At 47.1% G+C, this 27125-nt stretch overlaps 2 protein-coding genes across 5 annotated transcripts in view; one reads left to right on the forward strand and one right to left on the reverse strand.

Moving 5' to 3' along the window:
• Ezh1 (enhancer of zeste 1 polycomb repressive complex 2 subunit) overlaps nt 1-6409 on the reverse strand; it is a 37726-nt gene extending 31317 nt beyond the window's left edge. Inside the window, exon 1 of one of the 4 annotated variants that reach the window (XM_048365101.1) lies at nt 6352-6409. The gene's annotated coding sequence lies outside the window, so the exon portion shown is untranslated. Of the gene's footprint in view, nt 1-5309; nt 5514-5624; nt 5991-6351 lie in introns of those variants that run through there. The other 3 variants (XM_048365103.1, XM_048365100.1, XM_048365102.1) reach the window with 3 other exon arrangements.
• An 18353-nt stretch (nt 6410-24762) lies between these two features.
• Nucleotides 24763-26647, forward strand: Ramp2 (receptor activity modifying protein 2). Its single transcript, XM_048366559.1, has 4 exons — nt 24763-24922; nt 25428-25493; nt 25955-26063; nt 26203-26647. The coding sequence occupies exons 1-4, from the start codon at nt 24808-24810 to the stop codon at nt 26456-26458; spliced, it is 546 nt and encodes a 181-aa protein (XP_048222516.1). The 5' UTR covers nt 24763-24807; the 3' UTR covers nt 26459-26647.
• Nucleotides 26648-27125: the final 478 nt, after the last annotated feature.

Consider the following 27125-nt stretch of genomic DNA (forward strand, 5'->3'; position numbering starts at 1 on the left):
TAGGCAAACCCAACCACTCAGAAGGCTTAGGAAGAAGATTGTGAGCTTGGTGCCATGCTGAGCTACCATATGAAGACCCCCTTCCCATTTCAAAAAGAAAGAAAGCAAGCAATAATCCGCAAGCAATTTCACGTGTTTCACATTTTTAAACTCTCAGTAACTTCATAATAACAGATTAATAGTGGTTTACTAACTGTGCATGTGTTTCGTATATGCTAATACAGTAATAGGGGAAACTTGATGCAGGGTTTATAGAAATGCTTTGTATTCGCTTTATGATCTCTTTTGTACATCTAGAACTATTCTAAAAGCAAACATTAGCATATATTAGTTGTGCAAGGAGAGGTTCACACATACATATAATGAATCAATCAAATCTCTATTACTCTCCTCTATGCCACTTGCCCATTCCCAAATAATTTCAGCACACTTCATTGTTCTGCTTTCACAGTTGCAAATAATCTACTTCCACCATACTCATCCTTTCACCCCTTTATTAGCCCTCCTTTGTCTCAAAAGCCCAAAAAACCCAAACATTTTTAAAAAGAGTAATCACTTAGCAAAACTACCTAATTTGCATAAGTCCACAGGAAAAGCTATAAAAACTTAGAAATCTTTCCCAGAAAATTGGACTTTAATTTCCTTCAGAGGCTAAAACTAGAATGTCATCTGTCAGTAGTTGAGATTGGGAAGACATGGAAATTCTAGAAGATGAAACATATGAACAATTTTCTTCATTTTAAATTCAGATCAAAATATGAAAGTTTATACAGAACTATGAAACTCTTTTACCTACACAAAAGCATTGCTTTGCAGAAATAGCTCAACTCAGGAGCAAGCTCAACATCTATTTTTTCCTTGGTAGTAATTTTATTAATAAGCAAGGTAAGAAAGATTTGGGAGGTCCATGGCAATACAGATTTTTTAATTTTCCATTTTGTTCTTCCCTTTTCAAAGTAAACTAAGAATGTGAATGGTAAGAATGAACCTACTAAAAAGAGAGCCAGTAATACATAAAATTGAGTCACTATCATCAATTTCATCAAATGTAAATCAAATGTGGTAGCTACAGCTGGCTCGTACCTTAATTCTAGACACTTAGGAGGCTGATATTTGAGGATCAAGGTTCAAAGTCAGCCAAGGCAGACAAATCTGACAATTAACCGCAAAAAAAAAAAAAAAGCCAGTAGAGATGTGTAGCTCAAGTGGTAGACAACCGTCAGTCTTGGGTGGGGAGAGGGTGCTAGGGAGAGGTCAAGGCCCTAAGTTCAAGCCCCAGTAGGGGGCGGGGGGACACAACTCTAGTAAGGTACACAGTTGAATAGAACCTTTAATTAAGGTTATTAAGTATACAAGGATACCTTCCCACTTCTCCAAACTACATATGCATTAGTTTTAGCTTCTGGGCATTATATATACAAAAAAAAACACCTTGTAGCAGAAACTGAATTTTAACTAAAGTCAGATTATAACATTGTTTTTAGTGTTGCCTCATCAGGAAAATTAGATCATTTGTATTGGAGTAAATGGTGATAAAAGTCCAACTAGTATTAGTGTTTGAAGAAACTAGTGTTTTCTCAGAGGGAAATATTGGCTCTTAGGATATACAATGCTGATTTAGCGGACATACAATCTAACAGGCACATAAATCTTGATATTTAGTGACTATCGTCACTCAATTTTTTAAAAAAGATGACTTTTCAGTTAGGTGTATTTTAAATCAAATTATGAAAGTAAACAAGTCCAAGAATATAGCATACCAAAACAACTAAATTCTAACCATTATGTAACTCATTACTTCAGGGTTTAAAGTACTGAATGATGACCTCCTACATTAAAAAGGTATGAAGGAGGGGCTGGGGATATAGACTAGTGGCAAGAGTGCCTGCCTCGATATACCCGAGGCCCTAGGTTCGATTCCCCAGCACCACATATACAGAAAACGGCCAGAAGCGGCGCTGTGGCTCAAGTGGCAGAGTGCTAGCCTTGAGTGGGAAGAAGCCAGGGACAGTGCTTAGGCCCTGAGTCCAAGGCCCAGGACTGGCCAAAAAAAAAAAAAAAAGGTATGAAGGAAACCAGCACATGTGAACAAAAGAAAAAAAATAAAACTAAGCTGGGACTTTCCAGGATGGAAGGAAGCATTCCCTAAGAAAACATTTTATTGTTTGGTGGTGGTGGGATCAAACCCAATGCTTTGCACATACTAGGCAAATGCTCTACCAGCCAGTTCATTTTTCAATGCCTTTCCCAAGTCTCAATCTATTTTTCACATCATAGTGGGTTTATTTATTATGCATTTATTGCTGGTACCTTAGCTTTATTTTTTTTTCCTCAAGGATGGTGCTCTACCACTTGAGCAACACTTCTACCTGCAGATTTTCCTTGGTGAATAATTGGAGAAGAGTCTCATGGATTTTCCTACCTGAGCTTGTTTCTAGCAGTGATCCTCTAATCTCAGCCTCCTGTATAGCTAGTATTACAGTATGAGACACAAACACCTGGCTCTCTTTTTTGTAAACCAGGCTGTATAGCATATCATGTTGTCAATGCTGCTTCAAACTTTTCTTAGGAGGCTGGGAATATGGCTTAGTGGTAAAAGTGCTCGCCTCATATACATACATGAAGCCCTGGGTTTGATTCCTCAGCACCACATATATAGAAAAGGCCAGAAGTGGCGCTGTGGCTCAAGTGGCAGAGTGCAGCCTTGAGCAAAAAAGAAGCCAGGGACAGTGCTCAGGCCCTGAGTCCAAGGCCAAGGACTGGCAAAAAACTCCAAAATACTTTTCTTAGGAGAGTTGCTAATGAATAAAACAAACCTTGCGCAAAGTGGAAACTTTTTATACCTTAATCTAAGACCACAAAGATATAATGAAATTGAAATGTTTTTCTTTTTTTTTTTTTTTTTTTTTTTGGCCAGTCCTGGGGCTTGGACTCCGGGCCTGAGCACTGTCCCTGGCTTCTTCCCGCTCAAGGCTAGCACTCTGCCACTTGAGCCACAGCGCCGCTTCTGGCCGTTTTCTGTATATGTGGTGCTGGGGAATCGAACCTAGGGCCTCGTGTATCCGAGGCAGGCACTCTTGCCACTAGGCTATATCCCCAGCCCTGAAATGTTTTTCTTAAGATGCAAATTAAGGGCTGGGAATATGGCCTAGTGGTAGAGTGCTTGCCTCATATATATACATTAAGCCCTGGTTTCGACTCCTCAGCACATCAACAAAAGAGCAGGAAGTGGCACTGTGGTAGAGTGGCTCAAGAGGTAGAGCACTAGCCTTGAGCAAAAAGAAGCCAAAGACAATGCCCAGGCCCTGAGTTCAAGCTCCAGGACTGGCAAAAAAAAAAAAAAAAAAAGATGCAAATTAAAAGCCAGACACTGGTGGCTTCCATTCCTGGCTACTCAGGAGACTTAGATTTGAGGATGAGGATTTGAAGCTAGCCAGGGCAGGAAAGTCCATGGGACTCTTATCTCCAATTAATCACCAAAAAGCTGCAAGTAGAGCTATGGCTTAAATGATAGCGCACTAACCTTGAGGGGGGAATAAAAAATGGGCCCTGAGTTCAAGCACAAAAAAAATTTTTTTAAAGCAGAGGTATTACCTAACGTAATAAAAAAAAAAGTCAAGCCTCAAATTCCAAAACTAAAGTAAATAAAGTGAATATTTTGAATCATTTTTTACTTTGTGTGTGTGTGTGTGTGGTACTGAATGTATGCCTGGCAAACAGTTTACATGCTAGGCAAACACTAAGCAACATCCTCAACCTTCAAATCATTTTATAAAAAGGCTTCTAAGTTCAGGTTCAAAACCAATCCTGGCAGGAAAGTCTGTAAAGACTCTTATCTCCAATATACTACCAAACAACACCAGAAGTGGAGCTATTGCTCAAATGATAGACCATGAGCCTGGAGCAAAAGAAGCCCCAGGACCAGCAAAAAATAAAAAATTAAAAGCTTATTTTCATTTCAGAAATTTAAAGCTGTGCTTCAGTATCAAGCTCCATCACCAACCCAGAAGTACACTGCCTAAGAGTGCCAGAATTAGGAGCCAGATCTACTGACTTCTACTTCAGTAAATTTCGTCACTATTCCACAAATGTATGCTAAGCATTCACTACATACTGGGGGGTGTTTAGGTGCTTAGGGTTCATCAGAGAATAAAACAGAAATGTCTGTGCTCCTGGAGAGTTGATTCACATTGTGATGTCCACATCAATTATAATCTTGGTGATTATTAATATTACTATGTTTTCTAGGCGATCCTTATGTTTGTGTGTTTAAGTATCTCCTAATACACTCTTACATTAAGTCAGTCTTTTTTTGTTTGGTTGGTTGGCTTTTGCCAGTCATGGGGCTTGAACTCGGCCTGAGCACTGTCCCTGGCTTCTTTTTGCTCAAGGCTAGCACTCTACCACTTGAGCCACAGTGCTACTTCCAGCTTTTTCTGTATATGTGGTGCTGAGGAGTCGAACCCAGGACTTCATCATGCTAGGCAAGCACTCTACCGCTAAGCCACGTTCCAAGCCCGGTCAAGTTTTTTTTTTTTTTTTTTTTAAGTCAATGCCACAACTAGAGACTCCAAAGTTTAGAAAAGGCAAACTTTCAAAGAACCTTGAGGATCAAGCACCTTTTCAGGCCTGAAAAGTTATTCAATATTTTTCCCTTTTCAAATCAGTGAGTGGAAGAATTGTTCTATTCAGAAGCACTGTGGTAACAGACCTGCAGAAACTCTTTGCCATCTTCCTGCACACCCAATGTTGTATGGACCTAAGTTAAGTTCTTCCTGTCTTTCCCTTAGGCAACCATACAGGCTACCATTTACAACCCTGCATCTTTCCCCATCAAAAGTCCAACCTCGGGGCTGGGGATATGTCCTAGTGGCAAGAGAGCTTGCCTCCTATACATGAGGCCCTGGGTTCGATTCCCCAGCACCACATATACAGAAAACGGCCAGAAGTAGCACTGTGGCTCAAGTGGCAGAGTGCTAGCCTTGAGCAAAAGGAAGCCAGGGACAGTGCTCAGGCCCTGAGTCCAAGGCCCAGGACTGGCCAAAAAAAAAAAAGTCCAACCTCAACGTGGGGCTCAGGTGGTTCATGCCGGGAGCCACTTGGGTGGTTCAGATATGAAGCTGTTCGAGAACAGCCTGGAAAGAAAGTCTCTGTGAGACTCTTATCTCCTATGAATCACTCAAAAACCGGAAGTGGTGCTGTGGCTCAAGGTGGTAGGGCACTAGCCTTGAGCAAAAGAGCTCATGGACAGTGCCCAGACCCCGAGTTCAAGCCCTAAGACCACAACAGCAACAAAAAGGTCCACCCACCCTCAATATTCTACTGGAGACACTCATTCATTCCCTCAGTTTCCCAGGAGTCACTTTTGTTGTTGATCCCGGTACTGGAGCTTTTACTTCTTACTCTCACTTGGCTTTTTCAGGTCAAAGCTGGCATCCTACCACTTGAGCTACACTTCCACTTCCGGCTTTTTGCTGATTTATTTCCTGCCTAGGCTGGCTTCGAATCACGATCCTGAGATCTCAGCCTCCTGAAAAGTAGCTAGTGTTACAGGCGTGAGCCACTAGCACACAGCTAGTAGTCATTTTCTCAAAAAGAAAAAAAACCAAAGTAAAAGTGTATACCCCATTTACTTCCTGACAGGCATGTCCCAAATACAAGGCCTTGCCTTTTGCTTTAAGGCACTGTCCACCTGTGTCATCTGCCGTCCTGGGGGTCGGGCAGGGACTGGAGCTGGCTCCAGGATGAAGATGCAAGGCGAGGATTCTTCTTAGCCGGGACCGGAACTGGAGCGAGGGCGGTAACAGGCCCGTCAGACGCGCCGGGCGCAAACAGGTGGGCAGGCACTCGCCGGGCACCTGCGTACTGCGCCTCCCCAGCTCACCACGCTGCAGTTCCGGCTTCCTCGACATCTCCCCCCAGGTCCACCAGCAGCCCAGCCCCGGTCTCCGGCCCTCAGGGTTACACACTCCCAGCTCCCCGCAAGTCCTCAGGTGCCGCCGCCCACCGGCGCGCCCGCCCACCGGCCCAGCCCGCCCTCCGGCGGGGTTCCGCGTCCCCGGGCCCGCCCCCGCCGCTCCTCCTCCGGGACGCGCAGCCCTCCGGGCCTCAGACGCGGTGGCCCGCCGCCGAGCGCTCCCTGGCCGCGCTACCCTCTATCCTCCGCAGACCTCCAAGAGAGAGAGCATGGACGCCCAGCCAGCGCTACCACCACCCCGGGCCAGGCCTGCAACCTATCCCTCAGCTTCCTCCCAATTCCTGGGTTCCTTCGCCTCTCCCTCGCTCAGACCCAGGCGACGGTGTGTTGAGGCCTGGCCCCACCGCCCGGCCCGGGCTTGTTTACCCACTCACCCTCCATCCTGAGCCGCAGGGACTGGTCGTTAGGGCGCACGCGCGCCGTGGCCCCGCCCCCCCCCTCGGCGCCGTGGCCCCGCCTCGCGCCCCCTCCAGCGCGTGCGCACGGACCCGTGGGCCACCTGGGCTTCCTTCCTCTTCGCACTTCTGTAATTTGGCGCCAATAACTGACTCTGATGACCCGTAGTGAGGTGTAGCCCGCGTCGAGTGGTTTCCTAGGTGGCGCTGTTCGGGAGAGGAAGGACCGTACAGAAACCTTCCTGGATTCACAGAAAAAAAAAATTTATTAGTTAAATTTTGTTGACAAGGTGTTGTGCAAAAGGGGTACAGTTACATAATAAGGCAGTGAGCACATTTCTTGTGATATCTCACACCTTCGTTTTCTTTCCCTTCCCTATATCAGGTAGGCATATATATAATACCCTGGGATCTGAGCCTCCTGAAAAGTAGCTAGTGTTACATACAGGTGTGAGCCACTAGCACACAACTAGTGGTCACTTTCTTGTGTTTTTTTTTTTTTTTTTTTTTTTTTTGCCAGTCCTGGGCCTTGGACTCAGGGCCTGAGCACTGTCCCTGGCTTCTTTTTGCTCAAGGCTAGCACTCTGCCACTTGAGCCACAGCGCCACTTCTGGCCATTTTCTGTATATGTGGTGCTGGGGAATTTAACCCAGGGCCTCATGAATAGGAGGCAAGCACTCTAGCCACTAGGCCATATCCCCAGCCCCACAGATAACTTCTTGAAGTTCCATCTGTGCACTATCTCCATGTGCTGGGGACAAGTCCTTGTTTTAATGCTTCACAATTACCAGTGCCCCAAACACTGATGTATGGACCCCAAGTTCTTGCTTTAGTTACTCCTGATTATCCTATTTCTGTCAATAGTTTTCCCAGTCATGCAAGTGAAAAGAAAAAAAGTAATTGCATCAAAATATCTTCCCACAAGATACTTAATATGGTTACAAGAGGGGGAAGGGTAGCTTTGCAGGTGAGAAACATTAGCAATGAAAGATATTCTTAGTAGGTACCACTCAATATGATGTAATGAGAAGGGCTCAAAATCACTTCTGTATATCCTTGACAAAAAGGCATATGCTAAATTTAATTGTGAGAAATCACTAGATGAAAAGAAAATGAGAGTGATCTACAAGAAAACTGACCAAGGTCTGGTACCACTGGCTCATATTTCTAATTCTAGCTATTCAGGAGGCTGAGATCTGAGCATCAAGGTTAAAAGCAAGCCAGCAGGGAATTCCTTGAGACACATATCTCCAATTAACCAGCAAAAAGCTTGGAATGGAGCTGTGGCTCAAGTAGTAGAGTGCCAACCTTGAGTGAAAAATGTACAGTGTCCAGGGCCTAAGTTCAAGCCCCAGTACTGGCTCAAAATATTATTATTATTATGTCATTTCCAGGAAAATGGATGGATCTGGGAAAACTTTTGTTAAGTGAAGTAAGTCAGGTCTAGAGAGACAAAAGATGCTATATATGTGTATATTATATATGTAAACCTATAAAGGGTTATATGAATACACCCCCCCCCAATGTGTTAACTATAGTATACTTGGGAAAAATTCTAGTGGTGTAACTCCTTAGAACAACCTAAAGTCTTAACAAAATGGAACCTGAGGTGTGTGTGGCGGCAAAGTCCAGAAGAAGGGGATATTTGAATGAAAAGAGGAATGGTAGAAAAATGCAGTCATAATACTCAATGATATATGTGAAAATGGAATTAAGACAATTGAGGGAATGAGTGTGGTTGGGAGAGATGGGGGAGAATGATGGAAAGCGTGATCAAGATGCACTGTACTCATAAACTGACATGTTGACTTGAAACTTCTCTTACATCTTTTTTTTTTTTGTTTTTTTTTTTTTTGTTTTTTTTTTTTTGGCCAGTCCTGGGCCTTGGACTCAGGGCCTGAGCACTGTCCCTGGCTTCTTCCCGCTCAAGGCTAGCACTCTGCCACTTGAGCCACAGCGCCGCTTCTGGCCGTTTTCTGTATATGTGGTGCTGGGGAATCAAACCTAGGGCCTCGTGTATCCTAGGCAGGCACTCTTGCCACTAGGCTATATCCCCAGCCCCGTCTTACATCTTTAACTTAAAGAGAATCAAATAGTCCAGTGCTGGTGGCTCATGCCTATAATCCTAGCTGCTCAGGAGGCTAAGATCTGAGGATTGTGGTTTGAAGCCAGCCCAGGCAGGAAAGTCCATGAGACTTCAATTAGCCACCAAAAAGCCAGAAGTAGAGCTGTGGCTCAAGAGGTAGAGTGCTATCATTGATCAGGGAAAAAAAAGCTTATGGACAGTGCCCAGGCTCTGACTTCAAGTCCCAGGACCAGCACACACACACACACACACACACACACACACACACACACACACACGATAAAATAAAGCTTCCCTAGGCAATTACAGCATGTAGTGATGTTGATTTAAAAATATTAGAAGAAAGAATTACCCATGAAAGTACCTTTTGGCCTGGAAATAATAGAAACGACACTGAGTAAAAAAGTGCAGGAATACAAGCAAGGCTGCAATGGTGCTTGAACTCTGGAGCAGAAAGGAGTCAGCATTGACAGCAGGCAAGGTCAGCTTTTCCTTAGGAGATTCTTTTATTGATTTACTGACATGTACTACTGCATCTTGCCTAAAGGATTAAGCTGCTACAGGTGTTGAATAAACATGGAAATGGGTAGGGAAAAAAAAGAGCAACCCTCCCATGATGTTAGCTAAGGACTCAGGAATTTGTTTGTCTTCTGTCCTCTTGCAGTGACCTGACTGTCCACTGAATATCAGGAGAGAGACTAGTAAGAGATTTGAGAACCATCAACATATTGATGATAACTGAAACTATGAAAGTAGATAACTTGCCTTATGAGAGTGGCCCAACTATCAAGAGAGAGCGTAAAAAAAAAATATAGCAAGACTCCAGTGATTCACACCTGGAATCCTACCTGAGGTGGAGATGTGAGGATTGAGGTTGAAAGTCAGCCCAGACAGTAAGTTCCAGAGGCTTTATCTCCAATCAATCACCAAAAAGCCGGAAGTGGCTTAAGTTGTAGAGTGTTAGCCTTGAATAGAAAAGCCTGAGCAAAATCTTAAGGTCCTCAGTTCAAGCCCCAGTACCAGCACACACACACACACACACACACACACACACACACACACACACACACACACACACAGAGAAATATAACTAGAGTTATTTTGAGATGGTAAGGGAAGCAGTCAAAGAGATTTATGCTGAAGTTGAGGTTGAGTCATTTAGCCCAAGTCAATTCCTACCCCCTCATTAAACTTCCCTGGCACCCTGGACCTATCCCCCATGCTTCAGTTCCAGTTCCACCTCTTTCCTATCCACTACAATACTTGGCATGGGACTAAATGCAGTTTAGCAATTCTGGTTCACTAGAGGATTGCAAAAACAACTTTCTACATCCCCAATAAATGTGGGATTCTTGGGGACAAGTTGGTTGGTTTGTTTGTTGGCATATTGTTCCTTCTCATTGTACTGGGAAAACTTTTTCCTGAGGCTTAGACTCTTCCCACTCGCCAGCAGCCTCTGGCTACATCTCTCTTCCTCTGCATCTCTCTCTGTTCTTCCCCCACCCCCAATCCTTCAGGTCTTTGTCCTATAAATTCATAGAAAAACTGTTGGCAAGCAGTTTCCAGCGGGACCACTGTTCCCACCCCGCCCCTCAGGAAGGAATGGCTGTGTCACTCTTGGCTTCTCCTAGCTCCATCTTGGAGATGCTCAAATTGGAGGCCTCTGGGGCTGGAAGGAACTGGACAGAGTGTGCTGGAGTAGTCTAATAGGAATGGTTCTTTTTCTGAAAATCCCCTACTGCGGAAAAATAAAATTATGTGTTTAATTTCTGAAACCTAATGCCTGATTTGCTTTGGCAGCTAGCCTCCTCAGCTTGGCTGAGAGTCTGGCAACACATGTATACTGATTAATACCATCTCAACTTGCTCCCCGGAGAAGAGCATTATTTACTTGACTATTTTCTTAAATCCTTTTTAATTTGCTTATATTTTAGCTTAATCGTTTTGGCTTTCACATGCTGTATCTTGGACCACTGGCTCCAATGAAGCTTGAGGAATGACTTCCTGTTCCAGGCACTCACACCCTCAGCACAAAGAAAGATTTTGTTTAACCCAGTGATTAGAAACATGTCACGTGTTTGGGGTTGTTTTTTTGGGGGGTGGGGGGTGGGGGAGGAACTGGGTAAGTTCTAAGTGTGTGTGTGTGTTTGGGTTTTTTTTTTTTTTTTTTTTTTGTCCTGTTGGTCCTCAGACCACTGGTGGAAAGGGAAGGAGATAATATTTCCCAGAATTCAAACAGGGCATTTTTTTTTATTTTTATTTTTTAGGTTGGAGACCAGGACTCTAACTCAGTACCTGATAGGTTCATTCATTGGCTGGTGCTCTACCGACAGAGCCATGCCTCCAAACCAAGGACTTTCTATCCTATTTTTTTCTCCCTTCCAAACTTGAGTTCCCTTTGGATGGTGATCCTTTTGGTCGGTCCATTCTACCCCTCCCTTGGAAAGCCTACAAAGATATCAAATAGAAAGTCTTGGAGGGACAAGATAGACCCCCTCCCCCCTTCCCTGACTGGGAAAGATAAACACAGCTGTGGAGATGGGCGCAAAGCAGCCTTCCCTCCCCCAGTGCCCACCCAGAAGCAGGGAAAGGCCACTCTGCCCGTGAGGAAACAAACAAGAAAACAAAGCGAGATACAACCTAAAGGCCTGCACAAAGGTCACCAGAAACTGGGGCTGCTGCCCAGGACTTGGGGCCAGTTTTAATGCCAGACCCCTCCCTGTACACTGAGAGGGGAATGCAACTCCAAAGTCTGGACATTATGGAGCCTGGAAACATGGTTCAGTTTTCCAAGCCTCTTCACTGCTGGACACTCTGTCCTCTGATCTCAGAAAACCTGCTTTTTCCCTTAGGTACTTAGCTCCTGACCCTTAGTTGCTTGGGGATCATAATAATACATTCAATTCTGCAAATATGAACAGGCCCACAATAAACCCTTGTCTATCGCTGTTAGAAGTTCAAACTCTGAACCATCAAGCCAAAATATTAGACAGGGCTTCCTTAGCTTTTGTTAATTACAAAATAAATAATTCCAGCAGGAAGGGACATTCTCTTTTTGGGATCACTTGGGTAGGATTCATGTCTTGATTTGTGTATATTCTTAAAAGCTCCAACCCCACAGCTAGGGTGGTGCTGCCCAGTTCTCACTCTGAGTTCACCACAGTTAATACAGGGCCTTGATCTTTCAGGACACGCCTTTGGCACAGCCCTGTCTGGAAAGTAGTCCTGGTCCGCTGGACAGCTAATGACCTGTGCTTTCTTTCTGACCATTGGGATCCACAACTATAAAAGTGAAATGGTAAGGCTGGGAATATGGCCTAGTGGCAAGAGTACCTGCCTCCTATACATGAAGCCCTGGGTTCGATTCCCCAGCACCACATCTATAGAAAACGGCCAGAAGTGGCGCTGTGACTCAAGTGGCAGAGTGCTAGCCTTGAGCAAAAAGAAGCCAGGGACAGTGCTCAGGCCCTGAGTTCATGGCCCAGGACTGGCCAAAAAAAAAAAAAAAAAAAAAAAGTGGAATGGTAGAACTAGAAGATGCAATCACAGCCTACATTTACTGAGGGCTCATTGTGTGAGCTATATGCTTTACTGGAATCACCTCATTTTATATGAAGTCTAGAATATTCCTAACCAGGTACTGATAGCACATGCCTGCAATCCTAGCTACACAGGATGCTGAGAACTGAGGATTGTGGTACTAAGCTAGTCTGGGCAGGAAAGTCTGTAAGACTCTTATCACCACTTAACTACAAAGAGCTAGATGTGGAGCTATGGCTCAAAGGCTAAAGTGCCAGCCTTGAGGCAAAAAGCTAAGGGACAGTACCCTGAGTTCAAGCCACAGTACCAGTGCACATGTGCATACATACACAATAATAATAATATTCATTTTTGAGATTTTTAGAAATTATGTTTAGGTAGTTGTACATGGGAGATGTCATTTAACAAAGCAGTACATGAACACAATGCATCTTGATCTGTCACCCTAAAAATTAATATTCTTATCCTTATTTTATGGCTAAGGAAAGTAGTGCTTCACAAGATTCTAGAAGTTTCTCCAGGCTGTGCAACTGGTAAATGATATCACCAGGATTTGTGCTCTGTCATTCTGACTCCTCAGTTCATCCTCAGAACCATTCCCCTATTCCCTCCTCCCTTTTCTAAGGTCTTCTACCTCTGACATCATGATTCTGGATATTCTCCATGACTCTCTGTTCTCACCACTGGCGCCAGAGAGAGAATATATTTGGGCCTCTGGCCTGCAAGTTCCAAGGAAAGCAGCTCCTGAAAGTTGTGAGGGGTTCCTTTCTTCTTGTGTAGTAGAGATGCCAGTCAAAGCTGGACACTCCATGGACCCCCATATCAGCAGGGAACAGCCTGTGTGGAAGACAAACAAATCTTGGCCAGGAAGGAAGGGGGAGTTCCTCTTGGTTCTATAACTCCCCCTTTTCTCTTTCCTGGCTTATCAGTTGGGCCCCATGCTTCTGATACTGTGGTCCTTTGAACCAGACTGTGGTTAGGCAGAGACAGAGCTCTACAAGATAAATGGGCACTCAACTCACAATACCTAATCAACCCATCATATCCATGATACTGCATATAAAGGAACAAAAACAAATCACAAGCTGGGTGTGGTGGTGCCAGTTTATAATCCCAGAACTCAGGAGACAGAGGTGGGAGGATTGTGAGTTTTAGATAAGCCTGGGCTATAATAAAACTTTGTTTCAAAATGAAACAACAACAAAAATCACATTTATGTATATATTTAGCCAATTGCTTTTAACATTTTACATAATCACAGATGTTGCAGTGGATTTGAATCTATGTAACTCTTAACTACAAAGGCCTCAATAACATTGATGTACATTGACAATGGACCAAGGTCTGCTTTCTATCTAATAACTTATATATAGTATCCTACTTTACAGAAGAGGAAAATATTGCCTTTTGTAAAATTACTTAAGTTCATGTAGATACCACATGTTAAATACTCATGAACTATTACTGTCATATTTGCTAAGCATATTGTAGCTTTGTTATGATTAAGAACATTTATTTATTTATTGTGGGTGTGGTGAGCATGCATGTGCACATGTGCCAGTCCCGGGACTTGAACTCAAGGCTGAGAACTGTCCGAGCTTTTTTGTTCAAGGTTAGCATTCTACCACTTGAACCACAGCTCCACTTTCAGCTTTTTGGTGGTCAGTTGGGGATAAGAGTCTCACAGACTCAGATCTCAGCCTCCTGAGTAGCTAGGATTACAGGCGTGAGCCACGGGTACCCAGCTAAGTTATGATTTTTTTTTGGCCAGTCCTGGGCCTTGGACTCAGGGCCTGAGCACTGTCCCTGGCTTCTTTTTGCTCAAGGCCAGCACTCTGCCACTTGAGCCACAGCGCCACTTCTGGCCATTTTCTGTATATGTGGTGCTGGGGAATCGAACCCAGGGCCTCATGTATATGAGGCAGGCACTCTTGCCACTAGGCCATATCCCCAGCCCAAGTTATGAGTTTTAAATAAAACAATTTATATGAAGCATTGGGAATCCTGCATGGCATCCCTTAGAGCCTGGTAAATGAACAGGAATACTCCAGGCTATACAACATCAGGCTCTTAAGAGTACTGGAATGGCGTAAAAGAGATCCTGGGGATGATTACACAGGATAGCCCTGAGAAATAAGGGGAAGCAAACAGAATCCTTGCATCTGGCACTGGGTCCTGACAGCAGCCATGAGTCAGCCCCAGGTGCTGAGGGAATAGCTATGTTCTAAGCACTGCTGGGCGTATGCTATGGTCATTTGGCTATGATCCTTTTCAATCACACTGTCTGAATGTCATTCTTGTAAATCTGGCCTGGGTTCTTTTTAGAAAAACAGCCTCTACCCTGTGATGTCATGATCCAGTTTTGTCAGGAAAGAACTGGGGAAGAGGTTTGTACACACATCTGGGGATCTCCTCATATCTGGAGAAGTCCATCTTGGACTGGGAATATGGCCTAGTGGTAGAGTGCTTGCCTCATATAATGAAGCCCTGGGTTCAATTCCTCAACACCACATATATAGAAAAAGCCAGACATGGCACTGTGGCTCAAGTGGTAGAATGCTAGCCTTGAGCAAAAAGAAGCCAGGGACAGTGCTCAGGCCCTGAGTTCAAGCCCCAGGACTGGCAAAATGAGAGAGAGAGAGAGAAAAAAAAAGAGAGAGAGAGGGCTGGGGATATGGCCTAGTGGCAAGAGTGCTTGCCTCATATACATGAGGCCCTGGGTTCAATTCCCCAGTACCACATATACAGAAAACGGCCAGAAGCGGCGCTGTGGCTCAAGTGGCAGAGTGCTAGCCTTGAGCAAAAAGAAGCCAGGGACAGTGCTCAGGCCCTGAGTCCAAGGCCCAGGACTGGCCCCAAAAAAAAAAGAAGAAGAAGAAAGAAAGAAAGAGAGAGAGAGAGAGAGAGAGAGAGAGAGAGACCATCTGGCCCTGGGAGAAACTATCCTCTCTTTCTCTCAAGACCTGTTAAGGGGAAGCTTGAGTGAAGCTCAGTGGTAGGACACATGCCTAGCATACCTGAAGCCCTGGGTCCAATCCCCAGCACCTGCTAAAAAAAAAAAAAAAAAGATCAAGCTAGTAGTTAATACTCTGAACTTGAATGTGAGGGAGGTAGGTGACAAGTCACAATGCTTAAGACATAAACATTGGTATTGAGTTCTGTTGAATTCAAATAGTGACTTGGCTATAAGTCTCCAGAACGTTAGTATGTATATATGTATGTATGTATATATTTATTTATTTTCTAGTGCTGGGGCTCCTCTGGAACTTTAGATTCTGCTTATTTCCCCATTTCACCCATGAAGAGGATAATTCTGACGTTATGCTGCTGCTTTATGTTATGCTGTTTTAAGAATGTCTGCGGCCCAGTGCCAGTGGCTCATGCCTGTAATACTAGCTACACAGGAGGCTGAGATCTGAGGATTACACTTGAAGCCAACCAGAGTAGGAAAGTCTGTGAGATTCTTATCTCCAATGAACCACCAGAAAACCAGAAGCAGCACTGTGGCTCAAAATGGTAGAGTGCTAGCCTTGAATAAAACAGCTCAGGGATAGTGCCCAGGCCCTGAGTTCAAGCCTCATGACTAAAAACAAAAGAATTTCTGCAATTGCCAGGTGCTGTTGTCTTGTAATCCTAGCTACTCAGAAGGCATAGTTCCCAGGATTACAATTCAAAGTCAGCTCAGGCAGGGAAGTCCATGAGACTCTTGTTTCCAATTAACCAGCAAAAAGTCAGAAGTGGAGGTATGGCTCAAATGGTAGAGTGTCAGCCTTGCCTGAAAGATAAAGGACAGCTCCCAGACCCTGAGTTCAAGTCCTAGTACCAGCACACAAACATAAACAGAAGGTGTGAAAGGAGATTTGCTGTGAAGATTGATGGAAGAGTGCTCAGCATGTGTCAGATCTTGGGGTCAATCCCTAGCAAGGCACACACACACACACACACACACACACACACACACACACACGCAAAAGAATGTGTGCAAAGATTTCAGCCCCTGTGTCAAAGAACATATAAGCAACCCTAATAAGCACTCTGTAAATGGTAGCTACTACTAAGCCCCCATCAGCCAATGATCATGTTCAGCAGCACTGAGAACACAGTGGCTCAGAGCTTCTGTCAAGATCCAATGCCAAGCTGGGCACCAGTGGCTCAAGCCTGTAATACTAGCTACTCAGAAGGCTGAGATCTGAGGATCGTGGTTCAAAGCCAGCCTGGGCAGTAAAGTCTGTGAGACTCTTATCTCCAATAAAACACCAGAAAACCAGAAGTGGCGCTGCAACTCAATTGGTAGAGTGCTAGCCTTGAGCTGAATAGCTCAGGGACAGTGCCCAGGCCCAGTGTACAAGCCCCACAACCAAGGGAAAACAAACAAACAAACAAAAAAGATTCAATGCCAGATGCAGATTTCCAGTCTCAGGGCTATCCTGTGCAACCATACCCAGGATCACTTCTGTACCATCCCAGAGCCTGCTTGATGTTACATAACATGGGAGGGTGGGGAGGGATACGCAATGCTTCATATAAATTGTTTCATTTGAAACTCATAACTTGATTCGATCTTCTCCAATAATGATGCCTTCCTCTGAGAGGTAGTCAGGCTCCTCCATCCAGGGATGGCATCATTCTAGATATGAGGACGCTTGGGAGAGTGATAAAGAGTTGAGTTCCTACTCATTCATCTTCCCTCCCTTAGCCAGGGCTGTAGTTCCTGAAAGCATAGGTCTCGGCCATCCCAGAGGACCATGCAGAGATAATCACAGGCAGGAGAAGAAGGTTCATAAGGAGGTTTATTAGTGGGGCCATAGTTCCCATGGGAGAGGGAGCTACATGGTGTCTGCACCTTATCCAGGTGGCAGCTTCTCTCTCTGGGGGTAAAAGGGAAGTAGGTAGGTAGTGAGTAGGAGTGGCTCATTAGGTATGGGTGGATCTGGGGGCTAGTGGGAGGAGCTGAGGACCTGAGGCTAGGGAAATGTTAACATTCCCCCATTTGTTGTTTATTAATAACAGAGGAGGGGTACCAGGCTGGAAGTATGGGTGGAGGTTATTTCTTCTGGAGCTACTTTCTCCTGTAAAGGGGAAAAGTAGTCAAGGGTCCCTGATTTATCATTTGGCCTGGTACCATCCATTTTGGTTGGTAAAAGTCCTCATCATTTCCACGAGAATGGTTATCAGGGCCAATGGGTGTCATGGTCTCCTCTGGCTACCTCCTGCAGCTTGAGCACATCAAGGAGTCACTGGGGCTGGGGTCATCAGGATCCAGATCTACGCTCGGCAGAGCAATGTAGTAAGAGGATGGCCTTGAACTGCAAGTTCCCAGATGGCATCCTTGGTGAGGGATGTAATTCTGCTAAAAGAGGCTTTTGAAAAGGTCAGGCAAAGGGCTGACAAGTTCACATGACAGTTAACATGAATGACATGGGAGAACACACCCTGGGCACAAGCCAGTAAAGTTCCATTTGGAACATAAACCCAATTGTGGCCCATTGCCAGGAAGGAGGAATAACTGGACTGGGGACAGAAAGGAAGTGTTTAGGGATAGTGGACTGGTTGGGAGTAACCAGTCAGAGGCTAATATATACAAATAGCAAGTAAAAAAGGCAAGAATGCAAGTTTCTGTCCAGATGGAAAATGGACAGGTATGGACATTAGGTGGGTAAACAACTATTCCTCTTGATCTCCCGGCTCTGATTAATTTTGAAAGGGCAAGTTTCAGCTTTAGCGGATCCGAGTGGCTGTGTCTTCCATCCTGAATCAGCAGGCCTTGTTAGTCGTGTGTGATGGAGGCAGGCAGGAGAGATGGGTGGGATCTGGGCAAGGCTGTAGTGGCATCTCTCAGAGTCCCCTGGATAGATTGTCACACCTTCTGCTGGGTTGCCTGCAAATTTCTACACAGACTTCTTAAAGACATTTGAAATCCCCCCGTATTCCCTGGTTGCTTACTCTGAGTACTCTGGCTTTTGTAGGCTGGTGCCCTACTGGTTTAAGCAGGGTGACAACTTTCCTAGTCACAAAATCCACACAGAACAAAGGCTAACCAAGTCTGCTCTCTGCAGCAGCCATGACAGTTTCTGAGACATAGAGGGGGAAGACACCAAAGCTACCTCAAGGCAACCCTGTGGCCACCAAACACAACTCTGATGCTTTTAAACTTGGAGTAAGTCTTGGTTACAACTGTCATGATAGGCCTGCTATAGGCCCAACTCTAATCTTGCGGGGGGGGGGGGGGGGTGAGGGGGGGGGAGGGGTCAGAGCCAGGGCAGGAGCACTCTGGGCCCGTCAAATCTTCACAGGACTCCTAGATTCCCTGAGCAGTTTTCCATGCAAGAGAGAGAGAATAAGGAATCACGAGTAGTGAAACCAGGCAGTTTGGGAGCAGACTGTGGAGGCAGCTTCCTGTAGCCACCGACTGCCACAGTCCACACAGCTAGCACACATGTCGACCTGCATCCTATAAAGCAAAATATTAATCCTGGGTCAGGAAAATCTAGGTTAGCAGCCACATTTGCACACTCGTTCCAAAATGACTCTGGTCCTTGATCTTAAAGAGTTTATGAGAGCACAGGAGAGAAAAATGGAGAAGCAAAATCAGGATCAGATGTACACTTGACTTTTAGCATAGATGGACATAAAGAATAACACACTTGTTTTACATCATTGTACTTGTACCACATGCTGTATATTAGAACTTTTTGAAGTTTTTCTTAGACACATTTGCTTGCACCCAAACATGATCAGTTTGGGTTTAAAACTTGGGTTTTTTTCTTTTGGCTTGGAGTCTGGTGATAAGAGTCAGGATTGCCTCCTGACTGTTCACTGTGACCCCACCCACAGGCTGCAAAGATCAGTTTAACACAAGACTTAAAAGTAAGTTAAAATAGTAGTCAAAAGCAAGTAATTTTGAAATCATGATGCCAGTTTTTACATGTTTTACCAACAGACAGACAGACAGACAGACATAAAGACAGTTATGCACAAGCTTTGGGGCGTGCTTAGATTTTTTTTTTTTTTTTTTTGGCCAGTCCTGGGCCTTGGACTCAGGGCCTAAGCACTGTCCCTGGCTTCTTCCCGCTCAAGGCTAGCACTCTGCCACTTGAGCCACAGCGCCACTTCTGGCCGTTTTCTGTATATGTGGTGCTGGGGAATCGAACCTAGGGCCTCGTGTATCCGAGGCAGGCACTCTTGCCACTAGGCTATATCCCCAGCCCCTACATTTTTTTTTTAATTGGCCATGTAAGTTTTCTGGAATTCCAGTGGCAAAATTATATTATTTTGCCCATATTTTAGAACCATGTGGTCAGTTAGAAAACAAAAAACTTTTCCAGCAAACAAAAATTTTCACAGATTATCTGGCGAGGAAATGGAGAAGCCACGTTTTGAGAAACCAGTTCAGCTCCAATGGGGAGCTGAAGTGGGATGCTACAACCAGAGAAGGTCCAGGAGATGGGAGATAGAACACGAACAGAACACAGACACATGGCACGGCGTAATGGCAGCGGAGCTGGTCAGAGCCTTAGCAGGCTCACAGCAAGACACCTTCACCTTCCAGCATTTGAATTGCAAGGCCACAGTTACAGAGTTCAGGGTGCAGGGCAGGGTTACATGGAGTTTGAGTCTTCACGTCCCTGCCCAGCCTCCAGGAATTTGGCATGCCCATTACCTGGGGGATGGGTGGGCTTCTACCCCCAAAAGTTTTTGGAACCTTGATGGAACCAAGATGGCGCTTGCTGAAATCAATTCTATTGTCTAGTACCAGCCCATCACAGGCAGAGAGGCAGAAAAAGAGAGAGAGAGAGAGAGAGAGAGAGAGAGAGAGAGAGAACTCCATCTGCCCGAGCGCTCATAGAAGTTATGTAAATCCTGTAAAATATTCCAAATTTATAAGATTGGGCTCAAACTTGAGCAGCTTTAGACTGTTTCCCACTTGATGAGTGACCAGCAGAGCTGAACTAGAGATCAGTTGACTCCAAACACCCATAATTGCTGATTCCCTTGACCTAGCCAAGTGGCTTAAGGTCGGCGGCCCAGTGGCCTTCCCTGGGAGTGGGGCTTGGAACTTGGAGCCAAGATTTATGGTGGCCCAGTGGCCTTATGGAAAATCGGATCCAAGCCTCCAGCTAATGGTCACTCACCCTGGTTGGAGTTTCAAGTCTGTTGTGGTGGATGAATGTGCCCCTCCCATGGTAAGTGATTAGCGGAGCTGAGGCGTTAAATACCAAGCGTCCCCGGTATTACTCTGGTCAGCTGAAATGTAGGAAACAATCAGCAATGCAATGGGATCGTCACCCCAATCACTGTGTCTCGGACTGAGCGCAGAGTGTGGCCCTGAAGCCATGGCTCTGCGGCCCTGTGGCCCTATGCTACGGTCATTTGGAGTGGGGCTCGGAACTTGGCGCCAAGATTTTTAGTGTGGCCCTGAAGCCACGGCCCTGTGGCCCTACGGTAAATCGGAAAATCGGATCCGAGCCCTCGTTTAGATGATCACTTACCCTGGGTGTGAGGGCGGATTTGCAGATTGTCGTGGTGGATGGAAGTAGAGCGCTCGGTCAGAAGTTACCTCTGTGGTCCTCTGGGTGGGCTTAGGACAGCAGAATAGGTCCTGGGGGCAGCTTGGCCCCCCCCCAGAAATGGGGGAGCAAATCCACCAGGGAACCTATCCCAGGTTTCAGCACCAATGAAAGCATAGGTCTTGGCCATCCCAGAGGGCCATGCGGAGATAATCACAGGTAGGAGAAGAATGTTCATAAGGAGGTTTATTAGTGGGGCCATAATTCCCACGGGAGAGGGAGCTACATGGTGTCTGCACCTTATCCAGGTGGCAGCTTCTCTCTCTGGGGGTAAAGGGGAAGTAGGTAGGTAGTGAGTAGGAGAGGCTCATTAGGTATGGGTGGATCTGGGGGCTAGTGGGAGGACCTGAGGACCTGAGGCTAGGGAAATGCTAACAGTTCCTTTGTCCTCCCGGCTCCTTTCCTTCCCTCTGAAGAAGTCTCACTCCACCCCCACCCTCCCACCTCTGGTTTGGAAGGATCAACCCCTGCTTGGCCAGAACTTGGGGGCTTTACTGACTTTTACTCTCCCCCACATCTTCTCTTTTACTCTGCTTTTTATTTTCAGATAGAGCTGGGAAGAGGCCAGCATTTGTGAACTAGACTGCAGGATGCTCTATATAAAAGGAGATCCCAGTGCTTTTTACTCCCTTCCATGTTGTTCTGGATTTGTGAGTGTGTAGGGGGAGGTTGAGAAGTAGAAATGGCCCTTCTTCAAAGGGCTGAGTCACTTCTTCCCTTGCTTCAGGCAGGATGGCCCTGGGTCTGCCACAAGAAAGGAAACATACATGGCAAGAAGCTCTCTGCTCATCAGGAATTAATCTACATTAGGACAGACACACAAGCAATCTCAGGACAATATCCAACTGGACCAGAACCAGACCACTCTCTTTGCAAGCACTGGGGCATGGGGTGTAGGAAGCAACCAGAGGAATAAGAGAATGTATGAAAACCTTAAAGACTTAAACTCTACTCCCTTATGGGAGACAGGGCATAACTTTGCATCTATTATGCCACAATTAAAAGGAAAGAAGTATATTGATACACTATTATGGAAAGAAACCAAGACTTACTATGTATCAAAAATTCATTGAAAGTCAGGCACCAGTGGCTCACACCTATAATCCTAACTACTCAGGAGTCTGAGATCTAAGGATCAAAGTTCAAAACCTACCCAGGCAGGAAAGTCCATGACACCCTTATTTTCAATTAATCACCAAGAAGCTGGAAGTTGGAGCGTGTTTCAAATGGTAGAGTCCTAGCCTTGAGCAAATAAAAGGTCAGGGACCGTGTCCAGGTCCTGAGTTCAAGCTCCAGGACTAGCACACAGGCGTGCGCACACATGAACATGTGTACATTCACACACAAGGCCAGTCATTGAGTAGGACTGGGAATGTAGGTCTTCACAAGATGCTTATTTCAAAGTTCTGGGTATTATCTAAGCACTGGAAAAATAGCAAGTCACTGAGTAGCCAGGCATAATGTTATATGCCTGTAATATTAGCACTTGGAAGGGAGGTTAAGGTAGGAGGATCAAGATTTCTAGGACAAGCCGGGTGCCAGTGGCTCTCGCCTATAATCCTAGCTACTCAGGAGGCTGAGATCTGAGGATCATGGTTCAAGGCCATCCTGGGCAGAAAAGTCCCTGTGAGACTCCAATTAACCACTCAAAAACTGGAATTGGTGCTGTGGCTAAAGTGGTAGAGCACTAGCTCTGAACACAGAGGCTCAAGGACAGTGCCCAGGCCTTGAATTCAAGCTCCATAACTGACAAAACAAAAACAAAAAACTGTGATTCACAGATCTTCACCTCCAAAGTAGCTAGGATTACAGGCAGGAGCCCTTGACACTACCTTGTCTAGCCTTGTTATTCATTATCCCACACTACCTCATTTAATCTTGATCCCTGCCCCAGTCCTAACTCACAATGGGCTCCTATGTTTCTGACCCCATTAGTAAAAATAGCTTTATTTGGCTTCCATTGTTCCTTCCCTATTCCTCCCATCTTATTACCCAAGAACTATGTATGACTATGTTTCCTGTTTGAAAAAGGCAGTCCTAGGTTGAAGGGAAGTGAAAGATGTGGCTTCTAGCCTAAAGAGGCTCCAAGACTACCTGGCTCTTCTGCACCATTGAAGGAATGATCTTATCAGGAGGTCTTTGGGGACTCCTACTAAGGGGCCATCTCCTTTCCCCATTTAATGCCTTGCTAAAGCAGTCTCTTGAGTCCAGCCACGCAAGGACCACAGGCTGTCTGTGGCCAACACTCAAGAGCCTGAGATTCTGAGATGACAACTTTAAGAGTGATCATGAAAAATAATTTGTGGGGGACAGGAATCAGTAAACTGGGACAACAGCAGCAGCTGAGTCCAAGGGTCAGTGTCTGGGAGTAATTAGGAAAGTTTGGTGCTGACAGCTGTGTCTGGAGTTTGAACGTCATGGCCAAACCAGCTCCTGGGTTCTTCAGGCTAATGAAGCATTGGCCCAGGGCACTGAAGCAGCTGGGCTGTGGAAGAAGGCAGGTCCCTGGGGGTACAGGCTTAGCTTTGAAGCTCCTCATCTAAGTGATCTTAGATAAGTCCCTCAGGAACAGAAGAAAAAAGCAAACCATTTTTACATGAGAAGCCCATAAGGCAAAGGTGTCTTTCCAAGTTGTAGAGATGGGGGGGGAGAGAGGGGGATAAAATTAGGACCCAGAGCTTCTGAATTCAAAATTTTGGCTCTTCCTAGGGAGCTTTAGCTTCCTCCTCTGTAAAATAGTGATAATGACATGTTCTTCCTAGGGATTGGGAATATAGAGAAAATCCCCATATGCCTGGGTTGCATCCCTAGCAATAATGATTATTTTGACAATTATAACAAGCTTGGTGCTAGTGGCTGATGCCTGTAATCCTAGCTACTCAAGAGGCTGAGATCTGAGTATCAAGGTTCCAAACCAGCCAGCCAGACTGGGCAAGAGAAGTCTGTAAGACTCTTTATTTCCAATTAATCAGCAAAAAGCTGGAAATAGGGCTGGGAATGTGGCCTAGTGCTAGAGTGCTTGCCTAGCACACATGAAGCCCTGGGTTCAATTCCTCAGCACCACATACACAGAAAAAGCCGGAAGTGGTGCTGTGGCTCACTGTGGTAGAGTGCTAGCCTTGAGCAAAAAGAAGCTCAGGACAGTGTCCAGGCTCTGAGCTCAAGCCCCAGGACTGGCAAAAAAAAAAAAAAAAAAAGCTGGAAATAGAGCTGTGGCTCAGGTGATAGAGCACCAGCTTTGAGCAAAAAAGTTAAAGGACAGCACCCAGGACCTGAGTTCAAGCCCCAGTACACACGTGTACACACACACACACACACACACACACGAAGTGGCACACTGTTCTAAATCCCTCCCTTCCTTCTAAGCAACCTTAGTCCTGACGAGTGTGGCAACCTTCCTCCTGGGAATATAGTCTTACTTTTGCCCCATCCCATCCCCCCACCCTCCCCATCCGATTTGTGGGTCTGGGACCCAGGATGTGCCTTTGAAGGAGGGCATTAAGGAAGGGTATTTAGGTTTCCCTTACCCCTCTAACCCATTCTCCAGACTTTCTTTCCTCCAGCCTCCACGGTGCTGGCTCCCCCTTCCCCCCCGGTTTTGGCAGCCGGGCTGACATCAGAGGGTGGTCCCTGAGACCAGGAACTCTGAGTCGCGGGCCCAGCTCCAGGCGCCCCTTCCCCCCCACGGCTCAGGCCAGCCCAACCCCCCGCCTTAAGGTACCCTTACGATGGCGAGAGGCCACTGGGGTGTCCCCCTCCCGCCCCATCTCCAGGTCAGGGGTGCAGCGCGCCCCGACCCTCCCAACCCAAGAGGAAGTGGGCGATTAGAATCGGGAAGCCGACGCTGAGAAACAGTCCAGGGCGCCAACACGATCGGGCCCCAGAAGATGGATCTGGGTTCTGGGGGTTCCTTAGGGGAGCTGTCCAGCCACACGGGATGAACTGGATCCGAGCACGGACCAACGCTCCCACCGCCCCCCCCCCGCCCCGCCCACCACCGCCCCCCACCCCCACCCCGCCAGAGGCGGAGGGAGCCGCGGGCGCCAGGCGCGGGGCGCGGCGGCGACTCCCCCTCCAGCCCGCCGGCCCGGGGCGTCGCCCCCGCCCCCCACGTGGCCGCCGCCGTCCCAGCCCCTCCGAGGAAGCGGCGCGGCTTCCTGCGGCTCGGGCCGGGGATATAGGCGCCCCCGCCCCGGCCCGGCTCAGCTCTGCGCCGCTCCCCGCCGACTCCGCCGCCGCGCCATGGCCTCGCTCCGGGCTCGGCAGGGCGCTGCGAGCGGCCCCCGACTGCCCGCGACCCGCGCTGGGCGGCCGGCCGCGCGCTGCCTCCTCTGGCCGCCGCTGCTGTTGCTGGGCGGTGAGCACGGCGCCCCCCGGGCCCCGGGTGGGAGGTGTTGAGGGGGGGGGGCCCGGCGGGGGAGGAGGCTGGACTGCGGAGGCCAGCACCGGTCCGGGTGCGAGTGCGGACTGACGTGCCGGGCTGAGCTGTCCTTCAGACGGCTCCGGGCCCCACCTCCGGGTCAGTGCAGGCTGGTGGCTCCCCGCTTTGGATGAGTTGGGGCACGGGCCAGGGCCTCCGGGAGAAGTCCTAGGAGGCCAGGGGTGGGCGAAGAGCAGGGGGGGCAGTGGGGGGGGGCGTTGAGGGCTGGGATTGAGAGGGAAGCCGCTGGTTCCAGCCCTCTCCCTACCCCCTTTCTTGCCACTAATTCACTCCTGGGCCCTCCCCCCACCGAGATGGATTGTTTCTCTCCCTCTGCCAAGGTAGCCCAAACTTCCCAGGGCTCAGCTCCTACCCTCTCAGGCAAGCCCCACTGCCCAGACTCCCACCATCCCCACCCTTCCCTCCTAATTTCTCTTCACAGCTATCTTGAATCCTCAGGACTCCCTGGCTCAGGCTTTACCCACCCTGGACAGCTTAGTGTCGGAAGGTAGGTACCCCCACACTACGGGAGGGTGACCACAACCTTCTCTTGTGGGAGGCAAGAGAAGAGCCAGTTCAAAGGCAAGACCTCTTTCCCACAAGGAGACCCAGCCCCAGTTGGTGCCCCCACTAAACTCCCTGTTCTCTTTTGAGGTTCTTTGTGATCTTCCCCGCCCCCCTCATCCTACAAAGCCCCTAGCCAGGTTTGAGCTGGCCCTTCCCACATGGGGGCAAGAAGAACCACAACCTCAAGAGCTCTTCCATACATAAACTTGGTTGTGGGCACATGGAAGTCATTAAGGGATTCCAGATCCAGGAAGCTCTCCTTACCCACAAGTGTCTTGTTAGGGAAACTTCTGGAGGGGTCCCCATAATTGAAGTCAGGGGCTTCACCTTGAAAGTACATGGGCCAGAGGGTTTAGAAGGAGGGCCAGGGGTGTGATTACTGTGCAGAATCTGTACCCACAGGGAAGATGGTGGAAGGTTATGAGACAAATGCTTTACATTGCTGGAACCATTATAAGACTCTAATGGACTCCATTGAAAAGGATTGGTGTGACTGGAGCAAAATCAGCAGGTAGGGGCAGTCCTGGAAGGTGGCTCAGGCCAGGCCAGGGGGTTGGGCCTACTCCTTGTGGATGAACTTGGAGTGAATATGGGACACTACTCTCCCTAGACCCATTCCCTCCCTCACTCAAGTCTTCTACTGTCCTCAGGCCTTACAGTGACCTGCAGTTTTGCTTAGAATACAACGCAGAGGAGTTTGGCCTGGGCTTCCCCAATCCCTGGGCAGAGAGGATCATCTTTGAGACTCACCTGATCCACTTTGCCAACTGCTCCCTGATGCAGCCCACCTTCTCCGATCCACCTGAGGATGTACTCTTGGCCATGATCATAGCCCCCATCTGCCTCATCCCCTTCCTTGTCACTCTTGTGGTGTGGAGGAGTAAAGACAGTGAGGCCCAGGCCTAATGTGGCACAAGCTTCTCAACGGTGATCTTTCTCCCCTTGCCAACACGCCTTCCCCCCAAGCCAAGTCTCTTCTCCACCCTTCTCTCATCCCTGCTGCAGCTCCTTGGATTGGTAGAAATGGAAGCCGGGTAGGATCATGGTATAATTATATTTTATAATCTTCAAAATAAAAATTCTTTTTGTACAATGGCCCCTTCCTAGTGGGGCCTGTGTCCTTCCCATAGGCCAGGCCATTTCTTAAAACTTTCAACTCTGGAAGACCGAGCTGGAAGAATCTAGATGTCCTCACTGTTCGGTTCATTTCACCTACCTCCACCTCTACTGCATCCTTATACTCCTTCCTCCCAGGGAGGGGCCTTTCCTGCCCCTATCCAAACCCAGCTCCGGGAAATAAGCAGGAAGAGACTCCCTTCCGGTCTGGACAGCAGCTGGGGGATTGTGACTGGGGAGGTGTTGGAGGAGGGGCAAGGGTGGAGTTTCTGCTGTGACTGCTGCAAGAAAAAAGAGAAGCTGCCCCTTCTTTGTGCCTCTGTATACATACTCACAAGGTCTGGGAAAAGGGTATCTGACTAGCAATGGGAATCTGTCCCTCAGAACTTCAGGACACAGGCCAAAGACAATGGGTGCTTGGAGTACTAGATTCATCACTCCACCTCCAGGTCTCTGG

This window comes from Perognathus longimembris, chromosome 17, assembly GCF_023159225.1.
Source record: "Perognathus longimembris pacificus isolate PPM17 chromosome 17, ASM2315922v1, whole genome shotgun sequence".
Lineage (NCBI taxonomy): Eukaryota > Metazoa > Chordata > Mammalia > Rodentia > Heteromyidae > Perognathus > Perognathus longimembris.